General features: G+C 42.2%; 1 protein-coding gene across 6 annotated transcripts; it reads right to left on the reverse strand.

The window, feature by feature from the left end:
- Positions 1–840: 840 nt before the first annotated feature.
- Positions 841–21,986, reverse strand: crb1 (crumbs cell polarity complex component 1). Of its 6 annotated transcripts, none has more exons than XM_029429066.1 (14): positions 21,758–21,986; positions 18,452–18,691; positions 17,371–17,566; positions 17,105–17,217; positions 16,129–16,311; positions 12,985–13,950; positions 10,973–11,523; positions 10,607–10,772; positions 8,404–9,346; positions 7,671–7,715; positions 6,842–6,964; positions 6,280–6,406; positions 2,296–2,560; positions 2,051–2,192 (listed from the first exon to the last, which is right to left on the reverse strand). In XM_029429066.1, the coding sequence occupies exons 1-13, from the start codon at positions 21,831–21,833 to the stop codon at positions 2,321–2,323; spliced, it is 3,969 nt and encodes a 1,322-aa protein (XP_029284926.1). In that variant the 5' UTR covers positions 21,834–21,986; the 3' UTR covers positions 2,051–2,192; positions 2,296–2,320. The 6 variants fall into 6 exon arrangements, with proteins under 6 accessions (XP_029284925.1, XP_029284926.1, XP_029284924.1 ...); XM_029429064.1 differs by having other exon boundaries at positions 17,093–17,217; XM_029429062.1 differs by having other exon boundaries at positions 17,078–17,217.
- Between the last annotated feature and the right edge of the window lie 482 nt (positions 21,987–22,468).

Consider the following 22,468-nt stretch of genomic DNA (forward strand, 5'->3'; position numbering starts at 1 on the left):
CTGATACTCTGCAAACAATAGAGTGTAAAGTAATCATTTAATAGTATAACTGTCCTGAAATTACAAATTTGGAGTGTGTGGTAGGCGACAGATTATGTAGCAACGTTAACTGAGGTACTATGGAGTGAGAACACTCAACTTTACAAAGATATTAACTTCACTTCTCAAAGAAACATATTTTTATTGTAGTGACATATTTGGATGAGTTACAGCAACTTTTTTTCAGTCTCTTTTTTTGGGTATTGTATTGATTATTAACTCTTCGATATGCCATTAACTGATTTTCTGATTCTGTGCATACTTGCATGTTCTCATTGCAGAGAAAACAACTGTCTTAAATAACTGAGGTAAATCTAATGTGCTATCGATGCATAACTTGGTACAACTGCACACAATGTATGCACTGTGAACTGAAAATAAATTATAATGTTTCATGCTTATGCTTCTCTGGACTCATTTTTATACCAACACATACCTGTATTAACACAGATCCAACCAGGTGTGAGAATAACCCATGTAATGTCGGGGTGGAATAATGTGAATTCACAGTTCACACCACATACAAAGGAAATGCTACTTTTTTTAATAGCACGATGCATGTGTGTGTGTATGTATGTATGTGTGTGTGCGTGTGTATGTATGTGTGTGTGCGTGTGTATGTATGTATGTATGTATGTATGTATGTATGTATATGTGTGTGCGTGTGTATGTATGTATGTGTGCGTGTGTGAATATCAATGCTTTGGCTTATTGATTATGGAAAACACTAAAGTAAATATGCTAATTCTCTCATACAGTAGTACAACACCGATAATATTTTGTCGACATAAAATAAATGAACACAAATAAATTCACTTTAATTAACCAACACATTTTCTATTTACAATTTCCAACAATTAAAGGTAGAAATTAAATTCACGATTTAAAACATGATGAACAAAAATCATAGCAGTATAAGCGGTTCAAATGAAACTGCAGTGAAGTTATTTTTTCTAATAACATATAAGTCGAGAAGAAACTAAGAAACTATTGTCAGCTAGTGCAACTCGTCCTCAAATCTGACTCTTTAAGTGTATCCTTGTGTCAGTAAGGACCTACAATATTGTAGATTGGAAATGTTCACTGAAAAAGAAATCAAAACTGGCAGCAATAAGCAGCATGCAAGAATTTGAAAGGCTCTTTTGTTTGTAAAGATTTATGTCAGTAGGAACAAATGGGGTTTTTGAGAGTCAGACTAACACATTGTTGGTTTTGATCTTTTAATTTGTTGTCAGTATGTGAAATATGGAATAACACCAGCTTTATCCTTTAATGAGGAACCGTCTGACTCATTCAGCTTGTTTCCAGATGAGGCTTTAATACGATGTGTTTGTGAGTCGCAAATTCTGATCAGATTTTCCTTCGATTGCCCGCCGGTCCATCAATCCTAAAAAAATATGGATCAGACGCAAAGATGTGACGGGCTCAATACGTTCTGAACACAAATCTTTGCATTTAGATGGATGTACCAGGTGGTGAAGCCAGGTGCACAACATCACAAGAAGATAGATGAAGCACTGGGATATACGATGACGCGGTCACAAGATCTCATACAATCTTCCAGCATGTGAAGAACGACAGCTGTCATTTAAAATGGAGGTACAGTGAGGGGAAGACCATGTTTACATGCAGGCTGCAGATATTCTTTCAAGGAATTCACCCACGAAATGACCATTTGTGCATTAATTACTCACCCCGCGTTACCGTGAATACATCCAGAACTTTCTCTGTTTTTTTTTCTTCTTTCACCACCGTAGAGACATGCGACAAAGTTTTCTTCAAGAGTTCGGGGTGAGTAATTGATTTACAAATAGTCATTTTGTGGGTGACGTATTCCTTCAACATCTGTTATCAGGAGTGTTTCTAGCGTCAGTTCCTTCATTAGTACAGGACCCACATTATCACCCTGCGTGTGAAACAGTCCCTGCCTGCTCTCATATGAGTCTCTCCATAGGGGGCGGCTGTGTGATGCTCCACATCTCCACCCGTGATCCCTCCTTCTCCTGCCGGCTGGGACTGTAGGTGCCGTGGGTGGCGCGGCGATTTAGCGCCACCACCAGGCTGACGGAGGTGAGGATGAGAACCAGCAGCAGGATGACGGACACCAGACTAATGGACAGCAAGAGGTCAGAGGTCAAACCCACGGAGGACAACTGGAAGAAAAGAGACAAAAACAAAGGTTTTGTTTTATAGAAGCTCATTCACATGACACATTGTTTATTTCTGCCTCTCTCACGCAGTGTTTCTCTCACTCACACGCTCTCACACACACTTCTCTCCTCTACACCAGGCGCTCCACACGAGCTGCCAAAGTGCTGATGGATGTGTTTCCCAGCTCAGCAGGTGGGTTGCGACCACCAGGAGCCTCGAGTTGCCGCGGACTGAAACCTCCCTCCGTCTGCCGCCTCTCTCGCAGTTTGGCAACAGCCAGCACCAGCCCCAGCATCACCACTATCGCCAAGCCAACCAGACACGGTGCCAGCACGGCAGCCACCCGCGAGCTGTATGGAGCACGCTCCGTCTGTGGAGGATCACACAAACACAGGCAAGATGCTGCCTGATGATCCCATTAGCATATACACCACCAGAAACACACTCACACACCAAAAATAGCTCCTAAAGACACACACACATGATTCTCTTCTAGCAGGAAGAAAAGCTGCTTTACATGAAGTGTTTTAATGGCTTGTGAAACCTGCTAAGATTCATTTTTAACTTACAGCCCTGTGGCCCTTTGATCATCACACACCTCACACAAGCCGCTTCACTACAGACCAGAAACACAATTACCCCGCATGCAAACACACAGCTACCTGACCTCCAAAATCAAACCCAGCGAATCAAAGCTTTCCCGATAGTTAACATTCATTAACCAGCGGCAGAAGACGGAGAAGATGCACTTACATCAGTAGTTCTGGTTGGTGTGATAGTTGTGACGCTCTGAGTGGCTGCTACAAGGTTACCAACAGCAACAACAGCTTTCAGTATCACTCCATAACACTTCACATTTTGGCTGACACCATCTTTATAACTAAAGCCTCTTACAGAACCTGTCAGGTTACACAAGAAATCTAAGAAGTCAGCAAACTTTACACTGAGCAATCAACTTGGAAACATAATTCTTATAAAAATACAACCATCCATATCCTGAGGCAAAAAATAACTTGCTCGACGCTCTAGACATTACACTTTCTTTCCCTTGCTACAGGTTCTTTGTTGACTCCTGGAAAGTGCTTACCTGTCACTGCAGCACAGTTGGCTGTCAGAGCGAGTGTGACACAAGCGAGCCGGAGCAGCCTGCAGCCAGGACCCGCCATCAGTCACCGACTGCCACACACATAGACACGGAAATGTCTAACTAACCAGTCTCTAAGGTACAAGGCAAGGCCACTCTGAAGCCTCAGCAGAGCAGCTACACACACAGAGACGATGGCAATGCTTCCCTGCTGTCAGCACTATTAACCTGCTCTCTGTGTGTGTGTGTGTGTGTGTGTGTGTGTGTGTGTGTGTGTGTGTGTGTGTGTGTGTGTGTGTGTGTGTGTGTGTGTGTGTGTGTGTGTGTGTGCCAGATAAGCTGCCCTCATACGTTTCTGTGAAGCAGACCGAACTTCTGTGAATGCCACCAGCTCTCTGCTGAAACTGCACTTCAGCACCAGATGCTGCTTTTTCGCTGGCATAGCACATTTCTCCCTCTCTGCTTCTCTCGCTCTCTCAAAGGATGGCCACATCAGTGCCGACACTGAAAAACTGCTTCCCATTTCTTCGCCCTCGTTCCTCCCCACTAGGGCTACCTGTGTACATCTACACAAGCACGCGCACACTTATATAATATGTAAAAGTACGAGAGAGGAGTGCAACAGCATACGGGCTACGTGGTACACCTGAACATTACACCCATATGTGATTATTAAAAATCTCAATCCAAACAATGGACATTAATCTGCTGCTGTGACAGACGCCACTCGTCTGGTAAAGACTTCCACAAGATTTTGGGATTTGCCTCCATTGATCCACAAGAGCTTTTGTGAGGTCGGGCACTGATGTTGGGCGATAAGGCAGGCCATTAAACTTCTTCCACATCAAACCTGGAAAAGCGTTTCTTTGTTAGGTTTGCCGTGTATTCACAAAATGTATTCAAAAGCTTATTTGAAGCTTAAATAATATAAGCTTTTTGTTATTATCCCTAAATCCCTATATATGCTATTTCATATATGCCTTTTTTATAATCTCATATACATTTTGAATGCATTTTTTGCACAAAAAAAGAACTGTAGATTTTGACTCACATCTCTTACATTGAATATATCTTTTAATGGCCAGGAACAGGAACCTGTTTTAATGTTCACATGGGCACCTGATTATTGATTTAAGACTGGAAATGTCAATTCAAGATTTGAAAAATTGTGAACCTACCCTTTAACCTTGCTTTCTGCACAGGGGAATTGTCATGTTAAAACAGCAAAAGGCTTCCCCAAACTGTTGCCTGCACCAAACAATGTATAGCACACACAAGTATGTGGAGATACTGTAACACAGTGCCTTCGCTCTGTGTGTGTGTGACTGTGTGTGTCTATGAACTTGGGCTATTCTGGGATCTACTCACACTACATCTTGTTAAAAGGGATCAAGTGTTAGGAGTCACAGTAGCTACCTGACTTTGACCCCTCCTCCTTTACTCACAAACACGCTCTGATACACAGACAGGAACTCAAACCAAATGATTGCTTCAGCAGAAAATGGAGGGAAGACATTGGAAAAGAGAGTAAAATGTGTGTTGATGATGGAAGTGAAAAATTAGTTGAGGGAGATGAAAAGAGGACAGAAGGCAGACAAAGGCTGATGAGATTTGTTTTTATTTGACAACAGCAAAGACAGGGACAGAGACTTAAACCGAGACGGGACAGAACATGATGAAGGAAAGACAGACAAACAAGAGACGTTACTGTCATGATGTCAGCGTAACGAGACTAGAAGACAAACAAAGACACAATCAAGTCCACGAGGAACAGACAATGATTCAGAGCGTTATGAAACGTTGACCACAACAGCGTGGTGAATGTTGATAGGTACCATTCAAGCAGAGCCGCAGAGAATTTTAGGCTTAAAATATCTTTGCCTCACTTGGGAAGGTTTAGAGACAAAAAAACTTCTTCTTTGGGTACAAAACAACACGCAGTCAGTCAGTCAGTCACCACAGTGCTCTGAATGCACATCAAGAACAAAGTGAGACATCTTGTCGTCTTCGAGCACCTCTAGGTGCCTTTGTACCTACAACGCTGTTTTTGATCGTTCACACATTCATCCGTACGGGGCTCCAAAATCCAGTACAGACAAGACTGACAGGACATCTTCAATGAGAAACATTATAAATAACACATATTCTATAATGTTCTTCACTGCATCACAAAGTGCTTTATTGAATGTAGACTACCCTTCCCTTTAGACCGCAGTAACTCTCCTGTGCAGTTTTGTGCTGAAACGATTATCTGATTAATCAATTAGTCGATTAATTGCTAACAGGTTTAATAATAGATTCATCTTTTAAGTAACTTATAAAGCAAACTTTATGATTTCATAACATATGACTTATTTTTTTACATTTTGGACTATTTATCAGTCAAAACACGCAGTTTGAATGTGTTACTTTGAGCCATTGTGTAGAATTAACGATTAGTCAAATAATCAACAGATTCATCGATAATGGAAATGATGTTCAGTCGCAGCCCTAAACCGTATTTTGTCTGTTGGTTTTGAAAGAGATTATTGCATCTGTGATCTATAGCAACTGAAATAAGTAAATCAAATGGAGTAATATATAAATACCTATACTGCATAAGGTGCTTCTGATGACCAAAGTATCATTGTAAGGCACAGACACAGCTCTGTGGTACTGTTAACCTGACGTCAAACTAGAGAAAACCCTAATGTGTGCAGTATGCTGTCAATAAATACCTCATCCCCTTTGCGTTGTATGGGAAACCCATACACGTGCACTGACAAACCCAACTCTGCATCCACTTTCAGTCACACACACACACACACACACACACACACACACACACACACACACACGCACACACACACACACACACTCACACACACACACACACACACACACACTCATTCAATGCCTCCCCAGTCCACCTCTGGCTCATCGTCCAGCCTGAGAATGAGGTAGGAGAGCAGCTGGAAGAGGTTCTGCCACAGCAGCACGGCCACGTAAAAGTAAATGTCGCTTACGTCCGTCTGGCACCTGTCTCCGGCGTAGCTCATGTCGCACACGCAGATGAATCTGTTGATGAGGTTGCGACAGTAGCCTCCGTTCATACAGGGGTTGGACATGCACTCATCCACCTCCTGCTCACACCTACAGACACAGAATCACATTTCAGTCAGGGACACTTCTGTCAAGGAAGTGACCATTTATACCAAATAAGTTATACAGTAAGTTCTGAAGAAGAAAATAATCTCCGCCGTTTGAGGGAACTCTCAAAGAACCTGAGCTCTGTTGAGGGAATTACCCTTTATAAACAATATCAGTTGAGTCAATAATTAAAACAATATCTCACACAAAGGAGGAGGTTGGGGTGGTCATCAGAATATGATTGGATGTCAGCTGATGGCCACACAACCAGGGATTATGATGCAAATCAGCTAATGCTCGTGTGACTCAACTGCTCTGCCTGAATAATGCTCTGGAGATAAATCAGGGGATGATAGTACAATTTGTCTCAATATCTCAGTACGCTCTGAATCTTTTTTTACAGGTATCATTTAATAATATTATGTTTTTCTTTCCTACCGGAGTCCAGTGAAGCCAGGTACACAGTCGCAGGACAGCTCTCGGTCAGTGCAGTTGCCTCCATTGAAGCAAGTGTAGTTTCTGGTGTCATCGCCGCACACAGAAACAGTTGGCTTAGGCCGTCTTGAAGGAGACAGTCAGACACGAAAGAGGGTAAATACATGTGTTGTTTGTGTTTTATTTAAAGCTGTAGTATCTGAGGTATTGAGACGTTCAGCAGGTCATGTGCAGCAGAGTTTGGCGTCATTACGTCTGCCGGAAGCAGAAGGATCAACCAGGCAGGAGCTGTATTGTTCGGCTTCCTGCAGCTCCCCACAGGAGAGACGCAGAGGCTTAGGAGGGGACCAGGATAATACGATTAAAGACCTCTGGCAACTATTCACAAGCAGGAGGTCAAATCACATGTACAGGAATCGAAAAGCCAACCATTTCTCTTTGGCCTTTATAACCTTCTGTTCGCCTGAAGCACAGCAGCTCTGTTGCAAAATGTTATTTTATCTGTTGAAACGTGAAACTCATCCCTCAATGGTTACAACATTTTTTAAATTTGGAAGGTGTTCAATTCTGTTTTCAGCTTAGTTTTAATTCAGATGCCAGGAATAATTTTGAACTACAGCTGTCACTCATTTGAAACAGTGCTTATCTCATTTTAAGACAAACGGTGTCACAGGGAGCGTTAATATTAGCTTTGCTTGGCATTTTGTTGCACACAGTTAAACAAAACAACAGGAGACATCGTACATGACATTTGAGAGACGAATATCTAACAGGAAACAAATAGCAAACACCTGAGAAATAGAAGAAGAAGAAGAAGAAAAAAGAAACTTACACTTTTCTGACAACAATGTACCATGGTATCTCTTCAATGCGTTCACTGGAGAGGAACAGAAAGAAAGACGGGGAAAGGGGATAGAAACAGACACAAACAAGAAACACAAACAAAAAGAAGTCATTTTGATGAAAACTTTACAGCGTAGATGTTCCCAGTAAAGGGACATGTGCCGCTTGTCTTAGCGAGACACTTGCAAAGGTTTTCCTTGTGCAAAAGAGGCAAAATGCAAGAGGCTGTGTGTTTACAGGATAAATGCTCGGAGGCGTTCCCCTGCTGGTTCTCCGAGGCAAACTTGTAGATGACAGGGGAAAGAAACTGGCGCTGAACCAGAGAGCCTTGTGTAGTGAGACACCACAGCAGACTGAGGCCTTTTCTGGCTGACACTAGAATAGAAATGCAGCATCTGAGACTCTCACTGCAGGCGTGGTTGAAATGCTGCACAGAGGCAGCGATGTGGAGACATTTACATTGAAGGATGTTGTTTGTGTTGTGGTGATGTTCCCTTGTTTGTGCAATTTGGAGCATTTATTTGGGTATTTTGTGTTTACTAACTAACTAAGTTCTCAAAACTGTTCATAGAAGAGCAAAGTCATCTTTGGATCATGAAATATTGTTTTCTCTTCTGCGGTTGGTCTATATATTCACACAAGCCGTTTGCACTCACCAGAAAGTGACTCTTTTATTCTATTCTATTATCCTGCTTTGCTGTTTATCCAACACCTGAACTTACTTGCAAAAGGGTCCAGTGTAGTTCTCAGGGCAGAGGCAGGCGTACCTGTCCATTCCATGCAGACAGGTGCCTCCGTGGGCACACAGGTGTCTTTCACACATATCCACCTGCTCATCACAGTCCACGCCCCCGTAGCCGGACTCACACGTGCACTCGTAGGCCAGCCCGTTCACACTGCAGTTGCCGTGAACGCAGGGACTGGAAGCGCATGTGTCAGTGAAGAAGCTGCAGCGTCCCCCGGCCCAGGCCGTCGTACAGCTGCAGTTAAAGGTGTTAAAAAGGTCCTGGCACTCCCCTTCGTTCAGGCAGGGGTTGGGCTCACACACGGGGCCCCCGCTGCAGCCGAGGAGCGGTGGTTGCAGGGATGTCAGGATGAACCGCTCCTCCTGCAGGCGTGGGAGGTTCACATCAGAGGAGCTAAAGTAAGTCAGGGCAATGCCACCTAGCTCTACTGTGCCCAGGCACCCAGCCAGGGACCACCCAGCCTCAGGGGCCAGGCCCCCTAAGAAGAGGTCCACCCCCTGCCTGAGAAAGTTCAGGTTGCCTCCCTGCATCTTGCTAGCTTCCTCTATTTCATCATCCAGCGCCAGAGTCCACCGGGACGTATGCGCCCATGGCGCTGCCATGAACAGGTGGACGCCATGCCACTCACCATCACTAACACTCGTCCTGCTGCTGAGACTGACCGTAGTCACAGCCTGCCTTCCCTCCGCCTCCTCCTCCTCCCTGTCGTCCACACTGGTGCTCTGAAGCTCCATGAAGAAGAAACCTCCCTGGACGGAGAGTGTGACGAATTCTGAGCCCTTCTCAGCGTGGAGTATAGCTGTGTTACGCTTTCGTGTGCGAAGGTTTAGGGAGAGGTTAGTTAGATTTCGGGATATTTTGCCGTTTCCCCGGTAGGACAACACAGTGCTGTCATTCAGGAAAGTTGCGTTGGAGTAGCCTAGGAGATTAGAGAAAATACAGGTCATTTATATTTGTTTACACATTTTCACACTCTCTTTGTTGTACAATTTAAAATGTGTCGGCTGGCTTCTTGTTTTTGATTATGTGCTGGGTTTATGCATGATAATACAACAAAGGCATTAGGCAAGAGCAATTACAGCATTTCATTTTGGGTTTCGGCTTGATAACACTACAATCCTTTCAGGCAACTAAATGGGGTCACCTGGAGCAGGTATCCTCGATAGTGAACATGGGGTGGCTTACAGGACAGACGGGCAACACCACAAATCACTAAAGCACTAATCCCAGCACACAAAAAAAGGATAAGCTGGCCTCAAGCCAATCCTGCTTTACTGAGCCCACACTGTGTGGGGAGATTGTGGCCAGTATATAACCAAACATGTTGTATCACTCGGTTACATAGTAGCCAATTAGGGCACCAATGACCAATTCCACGAATAAGGTCAAAGATTAGATAACGTACATATGTAAGTCGAAGAGGTAAACAACTTATTCTCAGGGTTTGAAGGCTTTTAACAAACTAAAAAATTAGGTCAAGGAGAATCAGGCAACAAACTTGACTACTAATGACACTGGATTAAAGTGAGGTCATACATGTAGGTGTTTCAGGTGCTTTTGGGAAATCCAACCTCATTGGTGCTGTTAAATATTAGAATACAGTGACTGGTAGATATAATGGGTATAATAATAAAATGTAAAAACACATCCATCTTAATGGGTTGAAAATGTAATCAAAGCTTTTATAGATAAATGATGTTATACGATTATAACATAACGTGCTTATCACATGATTTATATAGTTAATATTAAATGTGAATAATTACATACACATTCTGCCACTAATATATTTGCCATATCCAGAGCTTTAGACTTGGACTTGAGTTTGTCACATTAGTGCTGCTGTTGGTCTGAACATGGCTTTAAGACTTGCAATTTTCCTATGAAGCTTTGGGACTTAATTATAATAAATGACATTTAGCAGACGCTCTTATCCAAAGCAACTTATAGTGAACTAACTACAGAGACAGTCTCCCTGGAGCAACTGAGGGTTAAGTGCCTTGCTCAGGGGCACAATGCTGGCAGCCCAGGTATTGAACTCATAACCTTCTTGTGTTGTATTTGGAAGCTGTACCACTAGGCCATCACCACACCTTAACTTGCACTTATCTGCACGTGTCTCAAATGACTTACATTATCACCTCTGCTTGTGAGTGTTGAAATCTTACACGCCACTTACATTCATAGCCCTGGTTCAACACCCTGCACTCTGAGTCTGTGGGGCAAGGAGACAGCTCGCACCACCTGACCTCCTCACAGCGCCGCCCTGCTGTACTTGGAGGGCAGGTGCAGGTGTAGTCATCCCACACGGAGTAGCACATCCCACCGTTTAGACAAGGGTTCATCTGAGGATGAGAAATTGATACAGGGTCTTACTTTTATATGTTTTCTGTTTTCTTTCTCACTAAATATGAGATGTATTCATACCGTATGTGAATGTGAGTTCTCACTTTAGGCAGATTTTTAAGTTTTAATGTATTTCTGCATGCCCTAAACAACTTCACGCGAAAAACAAACACTGATAATGAAGGCTGAAAATACTCACACTGCAGGCATTGTCCCCAGAGCATCCAACAGTCACATTCTCCATTAACATCAGAGGATAAGATCCCACAGAGGTGTCCAGCCCAAAGAACGAAAGCCGCCTGTCGTTGATCCTGAGGTCCTGAATACAGCCTTTAAAATGTCCACCGAACACTGAAGTCGTCCAACTCCCCAACAGACCTCCCACATGCACAGTATCTCCTGCTTGGACATTGATCGTCCTGACTTCCACATCACCCTGTTTCTGAGCTGCTACATACAGCGCCATACGATCCTCCGATACCTCTACGCTCACAAAGTGGACTTCCCCGTCATTAATCGCACTCTCCGCCTTAAGGCTCTCAAAGTTATTGAGCTGAACTGTGACCTTGCCGTCCTCCAGCCACATGTGCAGGTACTGGCTGCTGCTGTTGACGAGCACAAGAAGGAGTCCATAGTGCCTCCGTGTGCGCAGGAAGAAGGAGATGGAGAGGTCATGACCCAGATCATCAGTGACAGTGAACGCTGCGTAACTCTGAGAGCCCTCGTTTCCAAAGCGTGTGGTCACATGTTCTGCAAAAGGTTCAAAGTGAATAAGATGAGACAACAAAATTAAAGACGTGGGTGTCAACTTGAGGAAAACATGTGCATGTGCTTCAGCTTGGCAAGCCTGCATGTTCAATACGGTTTTATAAGTTTGAGAATAAAAGGTATTAACAGTCCTTTAGCAGTGAGAACTAAGACGTTGGAGGCGTATAAGCTGTTCACCAAGTATCCCCAAATAGTTCAGACTTGTAATACTATTTATTCAGTTTTTATCTTCAGCACAGAGGTGTTGAAAAAAAAAAATGTCATGTGTTCCAAGCAAAGAAACAAACTATTTACATGTAAAAGATCATTGTGGTAGATTTGTGTAACTAACTGGAGGAAAAGATGTCAAGATCCCTAGAAGAACGAGTAAAGTAAGAGGAAATTCAATCAGCCACCAGCCCTCATGCTCTGTGTGTTCTCTCAGCACTTTCCACTGTGGGTTGGTCACATTATAACGCTGGCAGGACATTGAGAACACGCAAAGCTAAAGCAGAGAGCACATACAGTATATGACGGCTCATATAGAAACCTTATGAAAGCTACAATGTGTATGCATGTGGGTATTTTCCAGTGTGAAGGTGTGCATTTGTGCGCAGAGTAAATGTCTGTGATCAGTAATCTGCTTTGATAGACTCAAGAGGCTAGACATATCCTCAGTGGAAAAACATAGCTATTCAATATTACAAGGAATTTCCTTGTTGACACATTCAAACTACACCTTTTTCATTCTACTTATTGTTTTGTTTCTGATGTATTTAATAATCACAGTGTTCAACAGTTTACTGTTTCCTTGCATGTTCTGTGTATTTCCAAAATAGAATCACTTATATCCTTAATCCAGTTCGTCAGATAAGAGGATCTCTGCCTCCGTCCTTTACTGTGGCTTTTGATTGCACTCATCACTATTCCCCCCCCCCCCCCCCCCCCCCCCCTTATCTTCTGTTAAACATCAGCAACTGAGGATGTCTCCAATTACCCATTTTAGAAATTTGGTGTGAATGACCTGCTCCTCTTTCTCAAAGTTTAAAGACTCCCATGTCTGCTTTTGGTTTAGCTATGCCTAGCTTTTCCTTAAAGGTTTTGTTTGTGTGTGTGCAAAAACAAATCTAGTTTGATGGGACGAGTAGATTTAGTTACAAATAGGCTCCCGCACATTGTCTAATTTGCTAAAATAATTTTATTTACACAACGTTTCGGTACCAAAACTTTGTAAATAGAATTATTTTTGCAAATTAGACAGTTTACCAGAGCTTATTTTCAACTTTTGAGCTACTTCTCCTTCTCCTATGCACCTGTCTCGTAAAATAGATGTGCAAAGTCTTTTTCTGCTACTAAATGAGAATGGGAAAAACTAAATTTCCCATTTCTTCCCTGCGTTGCTGCTATTTGACTCTCCAATTTCACAACCTGTTGAAGTGTATTATTTCACAGCTGTAAACATACCCTCCTCACAGTCCTGACCCTTATAAGGCCTCGGACATCGGCACTGGTAGCTCTGCCAAAGGTTGATACAATGTCCTCCGTTTTGGCAAGGCACGTCCAGGCAGCGGTCCCTATGGCTGCAGCCAGGGGACACATTAACAGCAGAGTTGCTTAGCCATTCCTCGGGGACGACGAGCTGCCAGTCCACTAACACATCCCGCATGCAGCCAATAAATGCTGGAAGTAAGGAGTCATTACTGGGGCTATTTGAGTCTTGGAGCACCCCTCCAATGAAAGTGTTCTGAGGAGGTGACACCAGCATGGTCAGGGTGCTTTGGACTGGGGCCACCTTGTGACACGACTGGCTCCCACAGCTCCCATCATCATCCAAGAGAGTCAAACTGAGCATCCAGCTCCCGAGCACAGCCTCTACAGTATGCCACTCTCCATCTGTGACATTTTTTGGAAGCTCCAGGACCTGGCTTGGGCTTTCTGCTTCAGCCCCAGCAGAGGCCTCCTTCCTCAGTGTGAGGCGGAGCTGTCCTTCGTGCAGCTCCAGGCTCAGCAGCAGCCCCCTGTAGTTCCGCTGGAACAACAATGCTCTGGGCAGAGTTGTCTTGAAGCTAAGGGTGACGTTGCAGTACACCACAGAATCAACCAGGGGACTATGCAGCAGCAGGTAGCCTCTGCGTTCAAAGGAGAAGGTGGTGGGGGTCTCACAGAGGTGTCCAGTGTACCCAGATGAGCAGGAACAGGTATATCCACTAATTCCATCCAACAGGAAAGGAGAACAGGAGCCTTGGTTTTGACATGTATGTCCCTCACAGCCCACTATCCTCACATCACAGTTTACACCGCCATAGAGAACGTCATCGGGACTCTGTTTGTGGCAGTGGCAAATGTAGCCTCCAACATGGCTCTCACATCTGCCCCCATTCTGGCAGGGACTGGGGTCACACTGGTTTATCACCTCCTGGCAGAGGGAACCTGTGAACAGAAGAATACAATAAAGTCACATCACGACACAAACCCTCTTCAACTGTGTTACTGTCATTAAACAACTTGAAGCTGCAGTGCGGGACTTTACATATAAATGAACGTCCGTTACATTTGAGCCTTGCCAAATGAGTTCACACAATGCTGATTAGGCCTATCGCCGCATGGGTAAGCGCTCTGTAGTTGGCAGTATACCAGAGTTGTGGTGTCTGGTGTCTGTGGCGACTTTCCCGCGCCGGCACATGTATGCCTGCAGGTGAACTGGCTCCCCGCACCTCCCCTGCCCCCATCAGCATTCTCGTTCCATTTGAGTTGGTCAAATCTGCAACCTCACCACTAGATGCCAATAAATCCTACACACTGCTCCTTTAATCCTTCCTCTTCCCACATATTTCATATGGCATTCTCCTCCCCTTCCACTATTTGTGTGTTACCGATTTGCAAGGGAACCATCGCTGCATCCCGTGTTTAGTGCCGCCTAAGACAATTATTGTTGGTTAAAAAGAAACGAGCCAAAGCGCTTTCTCCCCAATAGGATTAATACCTAAAACCTTGAACTGAGTTAGCAATTCTCCTTTCCGGTTCCCTCGTCTTGAAGGCAATGAGTTTTTTGAATGGGTTTTTGGTTAGATGCCTGAAAAGAAGTCTGTGGTTAACAAAGCTTAAGTGATCTTCACATTTTGTCCTACAACATAAAATACATCAGTAAATAACTCACTTCTGAAATTGGGAAATTTGGCTATTTGCCGAGGGAACCAGTGCGATGCTAACTTCCGGGTTGGCCTTCAAAAATATATCATCCCTGCAGCACTTTAATGCAAAATGATAATGGGTGCACTGTCGTGATGGTCTCTCTCATATGGTAATTACTCTAACTGCCAGAGGGGGGAGACAAAGGTTTCTAACTCCAGTTTAAAAACATTATTGCAAATGTAAATTATGTAATATGGCCTGTTTTTAAATATTTTGCTCAATAAGGAGGTAATTATTGTCACCATTCCTTGTTCAGTGGTCTTGTAAGCAATAGATTTCCATGTTGCGCGTTTACAACAAACAAGTTACATTCATCCACTGGTGCTAGGTAATTATGGGGTCAAGTTACATAAGTGAGGAAAACACTGGACATGTGAAGGACATGTGTTTTTTTTCTCCCATTTTCATTTATATTTGGTTAACGCCTGTTCTTAAGTTTATCATAGTTCCTGTTTTTTTTGTCCCGTCTTTGTCATATAAAGCAACGACTAAGAGTCATATAGTACAACACAGCATAAAGTAGAAACGTACTGTAACAACAGGTGTATTTGTTTTATATTGATAGAGGAAAAGGCAACAGAACACAGGAATGAAATACCTTTTATATAATACTTATACTAAATATCTATTTACACAAAAACGTCTTCTGATGTTACCTGTTCCAAGCAACAAAATCCCCCAAATCCATGGTGCGGGTGTCCACATCATGCCGTCACTTTTTCCACCAGGATAGCCCCAAACTTGTCTAACTGCACCATATTAGTTTGTGTGTGTGCATGCCATCCCAGTGGAGGTCTGCTCCTTGTCTACTTCTCTACAACAACATAGGGCTAAATGGCTCCAGTCAGGAGACCGGCAAAGCCAGATCCTAGGGATTAAACTAATGCTATTTGGCCACCTTACTGAGTCAGTGCCACAGCGACTGGCAGTGAGTCAATTTTTAGAACACAACTCTCAGCACACAACAGCTCACAGTCTTACCTACATTAGATCAAGTCTTGTGTAACCAGGGAAAGTAGGATTTCTGCTTTTGCAACTGAAAAGGATCATTTGATGTAACATCCCGGCAACAGTGCTTCTCTTGACATCAATGCACCAACAATATACTGTGAATATATGAATGTTATGGATTATTACCAATTATATGACCTGCACATTTAGCTAATATGTAATTGATAGTGCCAGTTGTCCCAAAAATGTAAGTTATTTTGTTAGTACTCTAAAAAAGGAATACATGTAATATGAGTACTTTTTAAAATATATATTTTGAGTATTAGCTAAATGTCCCCATTTTTAATTGACCCTTTTACTCTGCTGAAGCTCCAATCGGAAACTGCTCAATTCTCCTTATCCCGCATCTGACTGTTCACACTGTCAGACCTGTGTAAGACATAATAATAATAATGATCAAATGACCTGTAGTTCCTCGAGGACAGCTGCAGATGTAGCCTGCAGCATGCTGCTGGTCATAGTGTTCAGACAGCAGAGGCTCGCTGCCATACAGAGCCTGCCACGACCTCTCAATGCAGCGGCCTCCATGCATGCAGGGGTTGCTGCCACACTCACTGATGTCGATATCACACTGACGACCCTCAAACCCTGGAATGAGGAAGTGAGACAGTGCTTTTGATGGGAATAATGTTCAAGATTGACAGCACATATGACATGATATGACAAGAATATTAGTTTGTGTGCAGCTTCATGCAGCTGCAAGCTTGATTATGGTTGGAGTCCATTGCTTTAAAGGGGACATATTATGCTAATTTTCTATTTCATACTTGTATTTTTGGTTTCTACTAGAACATGTTTACACGCTTTAATGTTCAAAAAACATGCCTTAATATACTGTAATCGCTCTCTATCTGTAACGCTCTGCTTTAGCGCCTGTTTCTTTAAGCCACCCTCCTGAAAAAGCCCAGTCTGCTCTGATTGGTTAGTGTTTTCCTGGTCTTCCATATCCGGCTCTCAGTTTCTCAGCACTGTCTTTGCAGCCAGGTAATTACTGTAGTGGCACTTTCTACATATATTGTATAGTTGTGACATCACAACCTTACAGAAGTCCTGACGGCTCGTTTAAAGGCACAGTTTCTGAATACGCGCTGTGTGCGAAATCTCACTTTTTACAGTGTGGAAACTTTGAGTAGACTATACTTCTGTCTGTGTGGTCTCTTTCACCAGAACATATATCTCTACTCATTCTCTGTAAATAATTGTTTTCATCTCTCACTCTTATCTGTTTCTCTTACTTAATACTAGACCCGTCTCTCTCGATCTTTAAACAAATCTCCATTAAAAACTCCCAAAGCTGTAACTCATAAATACATTATTTTCCTTGTTAACTGGGCGGGAAAAGTGCTTAATGTACCTGGCAGGCACTCACAGCTGTAGTTACCCTTGTTGTCCTCACAGATGGCGCTGTTGAAGCAGGGTTCAGAGAGGCAGGGTGGCAGTGGTGTCTCACAGAGTCTGCCAGTGAAGGCTGTGTGAGAGCAGTCACAGCTGTAGCTAAAATCACATCACATGAACGAGATTATTTATTGTCTGTGTTTGTAAATTGAAATCTATTAGGAATCGGTACTATACAAAACATCTTTGCTTTTCTAAACTTGGCAAGAGATACAATTTCTTATTTTCAGCCACTGGAGCTGGGCCACTTACTCATTCACCCAATCTATACACAGAGCCCCATTTTGGCATGGCTGCTCTTGGCACTCGTCAATGTTGATTTCGCATTGGTCTCCTTGGAAACCGGGCAGGCAGGTGCAAGTGAAGCCACTGGCGTAGTCATGGCAACTGCCGCCATTGAGACATGGCTGTGATTGACACTCATCAATCTGGACTTCACAAATGGCCCCTGTGAACATCAAAGCAGGACAGATGTCAGAGGGCAAGTGAGCCTGATGCATAGACTGAGGGCAGGGGGCAGAAATGAACAAAGCTTTCATGTGTACTAGCTATGATCATGTTTGGATGGCTCTTTTATCTCACAGCAAGGCTTCTGCAGCTGTTTGCAATTGTAAAAACAGTATATTGGGTACAACATGTCTTTAAATGTATCCCTGCACTAAAAAGAAATCTTATTATCTTCATGCAACAAAGTTGAGAATGAAAGATTAACATGAATAAATACAACTAACAAGACATGGTTTTAGACTAAATGTAGTAAACCATTTGAACTATGAAATAGATAATACTACACTCAATGAAAAATGCTTCCAGCAGGTTGAGGGTTTGGTTAGTTTATATATTCTTTAGAAAAATGGGTAGACTCTGTTTAAAACTTTAACCATAACAGAAGATAAGACTAAAAAATAAGCTCCAGGCATGGATGTAGTGGATAGTGGTAGTTTACTACTTCAGATGACTTTATATTAATCAACTCATATTGGCCAGATTTATATGAAAACAAAAGCCTACAGCAATGCTAGCTGTGACCGCATGGATGACCTATGTTTAACCCCATTCAACATTTCACACATTTTTAAAAAGTTCATCCAAAACAGAGGTTAGACACTCCCACGTGTAAATACCGTAGTTTTGTCTAATCATTTTAAATGGATAGGAATCCCTAGATAAACAGGTTGTACGGTACACACATCCAAAACCTTTTACAGGTGCTTGATTCAAAAATATAACTAAGGTAAGAATCAGACAAAAAGATCTGCACACTGTATTAAAATATGTATTTTTAAAAGGGTTTAGGAATCCCTAGACACCATAAATATCTTATCACACTCACCAGTGAACCCAGTAGAACACAGACAGGAGAACCTGCCCACTCTGTCCACACAGGTGGCCCCGTTCCTGCAGGGCTGTGAAACACATTCATTCACGTCAATTTGACAGTGAGCACCCTGAAACCCCGGCACACAGAAGCACGAGTAGCCGTCCCCGCGGATTCTGCATATCGCCCTGTTTTGGCACGGGTTTGGAGAGCACTGGTCCACTGGTGAAGGCAGCCTGTCAGGAGATGCACCTGCTGTATAAACAGATCACATTTAGAAATATTGATATCACAGAGAATCATTTTTATTCTTGATACTGCAGAGAAACACAACCTTGTACCGATCTCTCCATGTTCCAATCTCAAATCAAAAGTCACCTCTTCAGAGCTGCTTTTAATGCGTAATTACTTCTTTTTATTTTAAATGTTGATGTTTTTTTGTGTCATTTTGAATCTTTTGACCTGTAAAGCGTCTTTGAGTACCTTTTAAAAGCGCTTGATAAATAAAATGTATTATTATTATTACAATTTTTGTTTGTCTTTGTTAGTCTGACATGAAGCTTTTTTATTTCTGTTTAAATGTGATAATCTAGCAGCTGTCCATACGTGGACATTAAATTTAAAGGCCTCTCAAGGTGTCATTGCTGGCTGCCATGGTATCCAATTTCACTGTTTGGCTTCCGCATTCAATCTATTACCATGGTGACTGCAATCCTAAAGATTTGAGACAACACTTCATGGTGTGTTTCAATCAACAGGACATAATGACCACGCTGACAGAGGTTTAGGTCTCATTTCAGTCAACACATGCTATTCATACTAATTAGAGGATCAGCACTTGATCCTATCCAGTAACAACACGGAGAAGGAATACTTCTCACACCGTGTGTGACTTAATCATTCGTGTCATCTAACATTATTTTCTATTTAAAGACTTTAGAGTATTGTTCATATCACTCAAGTTAAATCACATTTTGATACATTTTTGCTATTCATTTACTTTTTTGTTATCTCTTGAACCTTTTCATGATCATACATTTTATTACACATTTAAAAAATAAATTACTGTACCGTATCTTTTAGTCCAAAAGATTTACATTTTAAAGCAGAGTTTATGACTTTTCACTTAAATGCAGACTCCAGCAAACTTCTCTTGCATGTTTTTGTTAATTATAAATAGCTTTATAAACGAGCTGATGCTGTTGATTTCTAGGAAAAAGGTTATTCCAAACCCTAATATGTCTAAAACTATGTTGATATGTTTAAGGAAGTTATGGGAGCACCAACTCACGCAATGGAATGTGCAGTAGTTTTAGGATGGTATTTAGTATAATCTTGACAGCTATTTTCTCTGGCAAATGTCCTCAATTTCTTAAACCTATTAAACTTCCCCCTAAGTTTCTTTATGACAATATCAATAACATAAAAAATACAATAACAATTCTGCATTTGGGTGTTCCAACACTTCACTGAAGCTTTGTCATACTTACACTGAGTTAAATATTTAAACTCATGATGTCATTTTTCATGGCTGCATTATTACATTCAATTGAAATATTCTAGATAACTTGAGTTGTACGGTTTGAGCAGTGTAAGGCAGCACATCGTGATTTTATAAAGATAAATATCTCTATGATGATGCATTATTTCTTTCTTTACTCTTCCTGACTCTCAAATCATATATCATGTCTACCTTGAGACTTGCCCGCTGCAACTATTACCCATGAAAGACAACAATAAAGAAAAATGGCTACCATGATGCATCTGAAAACTGCTGTACTCCAGGCAGAACAAATGGGACCGTGCTCAGTGGCAACGATCCTCGTAATCCATGGAATGTGCATGAGGGGCCACAGAGGCACGACGCCACCAAAAGGAGGCTTCAAATCAGCCCAACAAGTGTTGCCTCTATTAGATGATAATCACACTGCACCACATTTCTATAATCCTTCAAAAATGTTTAAGTGTGTTTTGCATGCTGGGTGCAAGAAAGATTCAACATCATCATGAAGCATAAATGTAGCCTCTAGAATAATATTCCTCGCAGATGATAATCGCGGACAGTAATCATGCCTCAAGAGCACAATCAGCCAGAGTGCAGACTATAAAACATAGAAGACAGCAATTACACTTGGTGCTCGATCTTCGCCAACTCAGGCACCAATCTTCTGTCATTGTTGGAGGTCAATCAATTTCACAGACAGTTGGCAGGGTTCTCCAAGAGCAGCTTAGACATGTCTAGACTTGGACTTGGATGTACGGACGGAGGGTCCAGGGGGTGTGATGGAGATCCTGGGTATCAGTGGTGATGCTGTGACCATATGCCTATATTAGCTCTCATTACAACCAGGATCAGCCAGTAAATTCAGACCAGATTAAAGGCATGTTCCAGCAGTGTATATGTTCTGTCTACAAAAACACAAACTCTTATAAGAAATAACTTAGAACCTGGAGAAAGAAATTGAAAACCACAACAGGTGGTGTAAGACGTGCTCTTTACTGAATCCACTGGTCTTTCACTATTCCCCTGAGGCAGAGTTCAGAGGAGATTCAGGCCTGTTGCCTGATGATACACAGCTCCAGCCAACCACACATCCCCTCCCACAGCATGTAAGGCTTTTTCATATGCAAATGCCTTCTAATGGTCTTTGTTTGGTCCTATCTGGAGGCCCACAAATGGCACATGTGGGGCACCTGACAGATGGATGTTGCTGTGTATCTGTCTGTTTGTTTCATTGGTGATAAGAAGACATGTTATTGTTGGATGTTTTGTAGAGCCGCAGACACATATAGTTATTTCCCACTTAGTCCCATCACTTACCCAGACACCCCCAATCCTCACACACAACCTCATGGGTCACCACGCTGCCCCCCATTGTTAGATTTCTTTTTGTCCATAGAAAATGTGTAAACTCTCACAGTCTTAATTGATATTCCAAGCATGGACTGGTTAAAATGAAAGCCATTTACTAGACTAAAATTCAAAACACAGACTTTGGTATCAATCTGTATACTGTTGTTGTACTTCATGTTAAGGTTTATGAAAACTTTTGCAAGAAAGTGTTAATAAAACAAACGTTTTGAATTGAAGTTGTACTTGCAGGCATGAGAAAAGAGATCTTGCGTGGGGAAATGATGGGATGAACCAACTCTAGTTTTGCAGGTGTTCAAATGCTAAATAGTATACTCCTAAATATGAAATAGCATTGATAATTAGTTAACTATGGAAATATATGACGGTTATACAGCTACAACGTCGCATCAAAGCCGTTTCATGGTAAACAATAACTCAGAGCCACGAGAGAAGAAGCCGTCACTTACCATCTATCACAAACAGTGAAGAGATGAAAATGGTGCATGCAAGTAATTCAAAACTATAATAGCGAATTAAATCCATAATCGTGACAGGAAATCATCCTGATCGTTGTGTTGAAGTCTTGTCATAAAGGGATCGTTCTGCTCCTGCTTCTGCCTGCTGTCTGCGACTCATCTCTTGTCAACTCCAGATCCACTTGATGCACACTTCTCTTTTAGATGGAGCACCATCAGGAGCCTTCATCACAGATGAAATAATAAATAAATAAAAGACCACGGCGTTCAACAGGCTACACACACCCTCCCCCGTGCAGAGCTGGGCAGTGACGGACACATGGGAGGGAGTTACAGCAATCTCACTGCACAGGCAGAAGGATTTCTGATGGGGAATAACATTTAAATATCACTGGAATGGGTGTGGATGATCCAAATATGATTATTTACATTTGATTGAAGTAACCTAACTTATGATGGCATATAGTTATTTCAACTACAACAGGTGTAGTCTATAAACAAAACAAACAAAAACAAATCTACAAAAATCAAAATATATCACGATTCGATAAAATATATATATAAAAGATGGATCCATTCTTCAAAGACTGTTATTAAAATGGAGCTATTGATTTAAACAATGTATGCTCATTCTAAAAAGTAAAATGTATTGTAAAATGCGTAACAAGAATTAAGGTGATGGGGGAATTATTTTCCAATATC

This window comes from Cottoperca gobio, chromosome 4 (genome assembly GCF_900634415.1).
Source record: "Cottoperca gobio chromosome 4, fCotGob3.1, whole genome shotgun sequence".
NCBI classification, from domain to species: domain Eukaryota; kingdom Metazoa; phylum Chordata; class Actinopteri; order Perciformes; family Bovichtidae; genus Cottoperca; species Cottoperca gobio.

Coding starts and splice junctions, on each gene's coding strand:
- crb1 (XM_029429062.1), bottom strand. CDS start 21,833: ATGGATTTAATTCGCTATTATAGTTTTGAATTACTTGCATGCACCATT. Junction 11,524..12,984: donor GGGTCAGGACTGTGAGGAGG/GTATGTTTACAG, acceptor AACCTTTTGCAG/AACATGTGACCACACGCTTT. Junction 6,407..6,841: donor CCTGGCTTCACTGGACTCCG/GTAGGAAAGAAA, acceptor CTGTGTCTGTAG/GTGTGAGCAGGAGGTGGATG.